This window comes from Myotis brandtii, unplaced genomic scaffold (genome assembly GCF_000412655.1).
Source record: "Myotis brandtii unplaced genomic scaffold, ASM41265v1 scaffold326, whole genome shotgun sequence".
NCBI classification, from domain to species: Eukaryota; Metazoa; Chordata; class Mammalia; order Chiroptera; family Vespertilionidae; genus Myotis; species Myotis brandtii.
Window position 1 is genome coordinate 3068731 of NW_005362534.1, and position 9252 is coordinate 3077982.

Consider the following 9252-nt stretch of genomic DNA (forward strand, 5'->3'; position numbering starts at 1 on the left):
TTTTTTTTTTTTTTTTTTTTTTTTTTTTGTGTGTGTGTGTGTGTGTGTGTGTGTGTGTTTTAGATAGTGAGTGGGAGAGAGAGAGGCAGAGGGAAGCATCTACATCTATGTGATGTGAGAGAGACAAATTGGTTGCCTCCTGCACTCACCCTGATCAGGGCAGGGATCAAACTGGAGACCGGGTATGTGCCCCTGACCTAGAATCAAAGTGAGTGGGAGAGAGAGAGGCAGAGGGAAGCATCTACATCTATGTGATGTGAGAGAGACAAATTGGTTGCCTCCTGCACTCACCCTGATCAGGGCAGGGATCAAACTGGAGACCGGGTATGTGCCCCTGACCTAGAATCAAACCCTTCCATGCGCAGGCTGGTGCTCTAACCACTTAGCACACCAGCCAGGACCTCTCTTTTATTCTTTTTTGCTCAGCCACTCTAACCCCCTCCAACCCCTCTTCCCCCACCAGAGCTGTCTGCCTGCTCTCTATCTCTGTGTCTGTCTCTATTTTGCTTGGTAGTTCAGTTAAATTCCACATATGAGTGAAATCATATAGTACCTGTCTTTCTTTGACTGGCTTATTTCACTTAGCATAATGCTCTCCAGGTCCATCGATGCTCTCACAAAGGGTAATGAAATTTCTTTAGGTAAAATAAAATTGCAAAAGAAGGGCAACTACCTAAACATAATAGAAACCATCAGAAACCTAAAGATAATATTGTATTAAACTAGGGGCCCAGTGCATGAATTTGTGCACCTTGAAAGGAACTGTGGGCCACGAGGCTGCGGTGGGCACAGGGGTGGGTCTCTGCCCATCCTCTGCGCCCCCGCCCGGCCCCTTCCACCACGGCCCTAGGTCCCCTGTCTGCCTGCAGCCCTGCTCCCACTGCCGCTTCCACGCACTGATGGCACTGGCCCTGCTCACACCCGCTGATGGCTCCGAGCAGGTGGGAGCTGCGGCTGCTGCCCCAATCGCCCCTCAGGAGCTGGGGGAGGTGGAGAAGCCCTCAGTAGTGATCAGAGCCAGCAGCTGCCGCTCACACCTGCTGATGGCACCAAGTGATGGGGACTGGCGCCAGGCGCAGGCGGCAGGTGCGAGTGCCAGGCGGGACCATGGCATGCAGGAGCAAAGAATTTTCAGTAACCACCAGAGGCTTGTGGTTCTCTGCTCTCTGCGGGGCCTGCCTGCTCCACACCATGATGACGGGCAAGCAGACCCTGCTGGGTGCTGCCTGCGGGCCCGGTGATGGGCAGGCAGTGCCCAGGCCTGCTGGGTGCTGCCTGCAGGCCGCGCTTGCCTGCTTGCAGATTGCTGGGGCAACCCACTGGCAGGCCCTGCTGGGCGCTTGCCTGCTCCAGGTCGCCACAGCAATGCCTGCTGGGCTCATGTTGCCGGGGTGACGCCGCCAGCGTCCTGCACGGCTGCTATGGGCACCTCCATCTTTGTTGTGGAGTGATGGTTAATTTGCATGTTATTCTTTTATTAGATAGGATGGTATCAGCTCAAGAAAGATTCAAACAAGTAGAGAATTTTTATGAGTTTGAGCCATACTGACAAAAATTGCCAGGAAGCAAAATCTCAATTGATTGAGAAACTGCTCCGGAGCTTGGCAGTTTTGCACCTTATTTTATACATTAGACTCAAAGGAGGAGGCATAAGCACGGTTACATGAAATCCATTGGTGATAGATTAGGGAGGCGGGAGAAAGCAAAACTGGGGCGGAATCTCTGAGATTGGATAAAAAATAAAACATACTTCCTTTACATTGGTGGGTATAGGATAGTTAACAATTAACAACATGAAAACAATAACAATGAGGGGTTTTGTGGCCTCTGCTCTGGTGCAGTGAAGGGGTCTGGAAAAAAAAGAAATTACCCTGACATTCCAAAGGTATGTTATGGTAGATGCAAAAAAACGACAGGCACAGTTAAGGTAAAGATTGACTTTTGTCAAGGGAGATACAGGCCTAGGACATGACTACCCACCATGACCGCTTTTAATTAAAAAGTTTTAACTTCACACCATCTTATATGTGGTTCCTTTAGGTCTCTGAGTTCGTAAGGCGGCCACACAGGCCTCCCCTGAGCCTGTCCGGTTTAGTATGTGGCCCCTTTCTCGTCCATAAGGGAAAAACACGTAAGGCATTTCCTCTAAAACTAGGGTGAGGATGCTTATTCCCTTTATTCAGCATTCTTTTTGAGGCTTTATGTACTTCAGTAAGGCAGGAAAATGTAAAGAATATAAATATAGAAAGAAATCATTTGCCAATTGGTTAGAAGATCTAGGAAACTCATCTAGAAATCTAGTTGAATTCATGAAAATTTGGTAAAGTGATTGCAGAAAGGCAGACTTAAAAGCTTCTGCTATGCTAACCGCAAAACAGTTTGAATGGAAATTGGGGTGGAGGGTAGATTGGAAATCCTACTTAGAGTAGTAACCAATTGTTAAATACCTAGGAATAAGTTTAACACAAATCCGGAGTATTGTGAGACTGATAAGAATTAGGTTAAGATCCTATTGAAAGAAAGCAACTGAAGTTTGACTCTGTGGAGAGACATTACATTTCTTGGATGAAAATATCAGAACAATGTCTTTCATCCTAATGATAATTAATTCTAAAGAGAATCCCAAGGGAGTTTTTAGAATTAGACCAAGTGATTTTGAAGTTCATTTGTAACAATAAGTTTCTAAGAATAGCCAAGAAAAACATTTAAAATAACTGTAGTAAAGGGAGATTTGCCCTCTTGTAATCCAATAGGAAGTATGATGTAGACACAGGAAGAGACAGATAAGAGGAGTGTCACAGAGGCTTGAACACATGCAGCTAATATGTGGTGTAAGGTGTGTTGACTCAGCTCAAAAGAGTCAGGAGGCTTTGGCTAGCAATAAATGAGATTTATTCAAGGGTATTAGGGTTTACAAATGGGAAATTCAAGTAGGCAATGCCAAAAATTTTCCAAAGCAGAAAGAAAAGCTGACAGTTTTTATAGTAAAAAGTATATTCTTAAGTAGAGTTCATCCTGCGTTCTTAGCCCATGAATCGGTTCAGGATGGTAAGCTTCACATGTCCCGTGATCTGGACAATGGAATAATTTCTTCTGGAGGTCATTCATCTGAGGGTTTGATGTATGTGCAGGTATTGATGCACAACCAGCAGATGTGTATGCAGGCATTGACGCAGGACTGGGAAGTTCAGAAGTTTTAGTTCCTAGGATAGTTAAGGCAAGAATACAGTCATTTGTGCCTCAGCTTACTTTATTTTGATAATTTAGCAGCTTGACCATAGTGACTCCATTTTATTTCTTCACTCCATTCTGTTTCTTCATTCCGTTCCTTCATTCTACTAATCATTTTGCTTGGGTAAAGGAGATTGAGTTGATTTAATAAGTGATGCTGGCATCATGGACTATATACTAGTATATTCATGAGAACAAAGCTAATTAACCTTAGAAACCATAGAAAAATCAATTTCAGATGGTTTAAGCTCTCTATATAAAAACTAATACATGGCCCTAGTTGGTTTGGCTAAGTGGGTAGAGAGTTGGCCTGCAGACTGAAGGGTCCCTGGTTAGATTCCAGTCAAGGGCACATGCCCAGGTTGCAGGCTCATTCCCCAGTAGGGGGCGTGCAGGAGGCAGCCGATCAATGGTTCTCTCTCATCATTGATGTTTCTATCTCTCCCTCTCCCTTTCTCTCTGAAATCAATAAAAATATATTAAAAAACGAAAATAAAACTAATACTTATAGGAAAGTTTAGGAGTTGGGAAACATTTTTAAAAAGGACAAGAACCTCAGAAATTGTAATGACAACATAATACTGTAAACAAAACCAAAAGGCAGACTGAAAATAATACTGCTAACAAACAGGACAGGGACTTAATCCGTTTAATATATGAAGAGACCCTACAACTTTTTAGATTTTAAAATTATCTATATAAAAAATGGTTTAACCATATGAATTGGTACTTCTCAGAAGGCAGAAGTCAATAACCTGAAAACGTTTAAGTCAAGATGTTCACCCCTATTGGTGGCACAAGAAGTTCATGTGAAAATATTAGCAAGGGATTTGATACAAGTAGAAGAAGGGGGACAACAGCCAATGCTGGGAAGGATGAAAGGAAACAGTTGTTCACATGCATTGATGCTTGGAGTGTGAATTTGAATTGCCTTAAAAACTAAAATACACATGCCTTTGTCTCAGCAATCCCGTGTTTGAGCATCCAGCCCACAAACAGAAAAGCATCTATACTTTATTATGGAGGTTTATTATGGCTGTATTTGTAGAGGCCAAGGCTCAAAGATGATAAGTGTAGAACATTTTAATGGAATGATACAGTTTTTACAAACATCATTACCTGGAATGATGTTAGGTAAATATTTCCAAGTTTAGAACAATGTGTGTGATCCTAGTTTTACAAAAGAACAAGCACTTGTTTTTATTTGCAGGTGAGACTTTAGAAGAATCTTTATGAGCACAGAGAAAAAATCTTGAGATTTTTTAAGCACTTAAATGGGATTGATAAATAGATTGAAGGCAGCTGGGGTGTTAGTAGTGTTAGTGTCTTTCCTGTTTTTGCATGGTTACAGTTAAATGATGTATTAAGTGAAGCGCATTATAAAACACTGGAGGCCCAGTGCATGAAATCCATGCACAGGTAGGGTCCCTAGGTCTGGCTGGCGATCAGGGCCCATCTGTGGGGCAACTGGCAGGGTGATTGGGGCCCCCGCTCGCACCCACCTAGGCTGGCCTGGCATCACCCGCCAGGTCAGTCAGCTGAGCGGTGCTCCTGCTGTGGGAGTGCATTGACCACCAGGGGGCAGCTCCTGCTTTGAGTGTCTGCCTCCTGGTGGTCAGTGCATGTCATAGCAAACAGTCGTTACACCGTTCAGTCGATTTGCATATTAGGGTTTTATATAGATAGATTAGGACCATAAGATTTAGTTACCTTAAAAGATGTGACTTTCCACTGTGGAGAACAGTATGGAGTTTCCTAAAAGAAACTAAAAATGGAACTCTCTTTTGACCCAGTGATCCCACTTCTAGGAATATATCCCAAGAAACTAGCAACACCAATCAGAAAGGACATATGCACCCCTATGTTCATAGCAGCACAATTTACAATAGCTAAGATTTAGAAACAGCCTAAGTGCCCATCAGCAGATGAGTGGATTAAAAAACTGTGGTACATCCACACAATGGAAAAAGGAGGATGGACCCAGAGAGCATTCTGCTAAGTGAAATAAGTCAGTCAGAGAGAGAGATAAATATCACATGATCTCACTCATTTGTGGAATATAATGAACAACATAAATCAATGAACAAAAACAGATCCAGAGACAGAGAAGCATTGGTCAGACAGTCAAACCTCAGAGGGAAGGCAGGGGGGTGGGGGTAAGGAGGAGAGATCAACCAAAGGACTTATATGTATGTATATAAACATAATCAATGAACACAGACACCAGGGGTGTGAGGGCATGAGCGGGGTGGGGTGGGGGGGCAAAGGGGGGATAAGGACACATGTAATACCTTAATTAAGAAAAAAAAGCTGTGACTTTGAATATATGTGTAAGAGCATTCATATGAAAAATCTGGAATAGATTATTTTAGGGAATTGTGGCAAGGTTGATTTCTTTTTTACAAAAATATATTTTTATTGATTTCAGAGAGGAAGCGGGGGGGAGGGGGGCGGGGGGAGAGAGAGAGAAAGAAAGAAAGAAACATCAATGATGAGAAAGAATCATTTTTTGGCTGCCTCCTGCACTCCCCCTATTGGGGGTGGAGACCTGACCAGGAATCGAACCAGGACCTCCTGGTTCATAGGTTGATGCTCAACCACTGAGCGACACCAGCCAGGTGAACCTTGATTTCTGATTTATTTGTTATATGTGAATTTTTTTTTACACAAATACGTATTTTGCAACTAGAAAAATGAAAGACAAGGGGAATAACTCTTGCTAGTTTAGGATGTTGCCTAGAGCCAGATGGGTCCCCAGCACTTCAAAGATAAGGCAATCCCCAAACTTAGTTCCTGAATTTACTATAGTGTCTCGATGAGAATTCCAGCTCTTAGCTGCTATACTTACCTCCTTAATAACTCTGTTTTGAGAGCTGGTATGTATTATGTGGCTTTATTACCGGCAGTACTCATAAGTGTTAGAGGAAATTGAAAAACCTTAGGTTAAGAGTTTGGAGTAAAGTGCAAAAATACATCAATAGACAATGAAGTTATTCAGTACTCGTGTAGAAGAAAAACTAAAAGTAGAAGAAAATACAGATAGTAGGAGAGGCGATATAGATTAGGGTTTCAGATAACTCTAGGTGTACTTCTTGGCTCTGTTACTGTGCCTTTGGGTAAACTTTGTATCCTTGTAAGTTTGTTTTCTCCATTTGTAAAACAGGGATAATGATAGCACTTGTAGAGTTGTTTAGATAAAATGAGATGGCACATGAAGCATGTAGTAAGCACTGAATTTTAGTTCTTATAGGCACGGGTGGAAGTCATTTTTATTCGTGTGGCAGGTGCTGTGGGATGTCAGCTCCAGCTTGCATTTTTCTCTTCCTCTACAAGTGTTTAACTACTTCCACATGTGTTGGCTCACCCGCATTATTTCTCTTCTTTCTGGAAGGTTCTAGTAGAGGACTGTATTCCAGTACTGAAGAGGTACGCCAAAGAAGGGAGAGAGTTTGATTATGTGATTAATGATTTGACAGCTGTTCCAATCTCCACATCTCCGGAAGAAGGTAGATTTTGTTTTGTTTTTAACCACAAGAACGGAAATGTTCATGGAAATGTTTTTCTTGGCACCATGTGAGAATGATAGGATGTTGGAGATTATCTAGTTAAGTGTCTTCGTTTTTTTTAAAGGTAGTTAAACTGAGGCCCACGGTGGAAAGATGGCTGTATTTGGCTGTGGTCAAATCCTGTCCTGTTCCTAAATGAGCAAATTAACTGTCATTTGAAACAAACATGAAATAAAATGACTCATAATTACATCACTAATACATTAGCTTGTTTGATAATTTGCCCTAGGTGATTTTTAACCTGTAATGGGACAAACTGGTGACCTGCCTAAACAACGCCAGAGACAGTTCCCTTCTCAAACCCCAGGCTTGAAATCACTGCTGGGTTGGGGTTTGAGTGTTAATGATTTTTCTATAACCTTGTCTTCCTGCTGAGTTTGCAGGCTGGATTCCTATCCGATGACCTTTGCAGTTTCTCTCTTGGGATGTTGCTGCTTATCCCCCTTACTTAAAGCTGTCGTCTTGCAGATTTCAACCACTGCCTTTTGTGTCGAATCTTTATTGGTGTTGTGAGAACAGTGCTAAGTAAAGCACATTTGCTTTTGACCCGCTTGGGTATGTGCACATGTGTACAAGATACCCAATTTATATATTCACTAAAGGCCCAGTGCACAAAAATTTATGCACTGGGGGGGTCCTTCAGTCCCGCTTGCCCCCTCTCACAGTCTGGGAGCCATCAGGGGATGTCCTACTGACGAGGAGCGGGCCTAAGCTGCTGTCTGGCCTCCCTCTGTGGGAGGCGACTAGGCTGATCAGGGGCACCCCATCACACTGCTGCTGCCACTGCCAGCCGGTAGGCCCTCGCTTCTTAGTGCTGGCCCTGCCCCCTGCCCACTGGTGGGTAGGGGCGGCCTTGGGGCCAGGCCGGCTGGGAGAGGGGCTGTGGGAGGTTGAAGCACAGCCGGTCGCACCCCGTCCAACCTCTGCGGAGGCGTGGCGCCCGGACCCGGAGAGGAGGCAGCACCTGCTCTCGCAGCGGCGGGGCTCGTGCAGCAGTGGCTTCGCCTTCGCCTTCCTTCCCACTCCTGTGGCGGCAGCCCCGCCTCCGCTCCCGTGGTGGCCCTAGGCACTTGCAGCCGCTGTGGCTTTGTCCGGATGGACGTCTGCTCTAATTAGCATATTACCATTTTATTAGTATAGATAAGTGAGAATACATTTTCATTGATTAATAAGCTCTCCGATATTGGGTCTTAAGCTCAAGGCTCTTTCTTTCTTTGGTATTGTTGAGTATTGACGCATTTTGTTTCTGTTGCATGCAAACCCATATTTAATAAACCTACATTTTTCAACATCCAGATTCCACATGGGAGTTTCTCAGACTGATTCTTGATCTCTCCATGAAAGTACTGAAACAGGATGGGAAATATTTTACACAGGTAGGCTTCTTAACTGTTCCCCCGCCCCCCAAACCCTTAATAAGCATTTTCTATTTTGAAATTTGAATGCATGTTCATGCAATTTATGTCTGGTAAGGATAGAACAACATAATTAGATTATGATCTTTGAAGCAGTAAGTTTGTAAATAGCCGACCTGGCATCTATTGGGAATTAATCAGCTTTTGTATTCTGTTTGTTACCGGATTTATCAACCTTGGGCTCTGGCTGTAGTATGAGCTGCTGCCACGAGATGGAGACAAAGATTGTGATTTCCCCCTTTATAGGAAATCTACAATGAAACCTGCTCAAAGTCAGCTTATTCTTATAAAAGCAACCCACATTCAGTGAGTTGGGGAATTTTCACAAGTGGAGCTAGGAGGAAAGTGGAACTGTTTTCTTTCATTGAGAATATTTGTCCGGTGGACTGCCTTCTCGGAGAATTGATATCTCAATACGGAGGATTAATAAAAACACTACCTTAACAGGTCACCGTGGCCCATTCATTAAATATTAATGATCCAGGCCTTGATAACTTGCCTTTGCCAACTGACTTAGATGAAAAATCGCATTATATGCCCAGGGCTGTGCCAGTTTCCAAGAAATTCAAAAGCTGTATTAGGACATGTTTCCTGTCCCCGCATTCATTACAGTTGGAGATGCCAGGCTATCTCATTTGATCATACCCAGGAATGATAAATGGTTGAATGTGTGATGGCACACATGGACTAAGGAGGTTGTAGGCCCTTGAAGAAGCAGTGGTCAAGTCAAGAGTGCAGGGTGGTTTGATTCTGGATGTACTGATATAGTTGCCACAGTGCAATATTTTTTTTTGCTGCCAGGTGATAAGCTCAGAAGACACCCTTGGTTTATACCAAAGCATGTCAAACTCATAGGCTAACACTAACACGGGCCAAATAAACAAATTTAAGTTTACGTGGGCCACAAAAAAACAAAAGCTTCAATTTTCATAGAAACGTAGGTTTATTACAATAGAGACATGCTGAAGACAAAGGGCTGAAATAAATGAGTCATCGTTAACATAAAATAATAGAACATTTTAATAAAAATTAATATTTTT

General features: G+C 43.1%; 1 protein-coding gene and 1 pseudogene across 2 annotated transcripts in view; both read left to right on the forward strand.

The window, feature by feature from the left end:
- The window catches only part of SMS (spermine synthase), a 38255-nt gene that overhangs the window by 20827 nt on the left and 8176 nt on the right, over positions 1–9252 (forward strand). For both annotated transcript variants that reach the window (XM_014543480.1, XM_014543479.1), the window contains exons 8-9: positions 6623–6737; positions 8094–8173. In XM_014543480.1, the coding sequence (XP_014398966.1) occupies positions 6623–6737; positions 8094–8173 (195 nt within the window). The remainder of the gene's footprint in view (positions 1–6622; positions 6738–8093; positions 8174–9252) is intronic.
- LOC102253395 overlaps positions 8293–9252 on the forward strand; it is a 4616-nt pseudogene continuing 3656 nt past the window's right edge.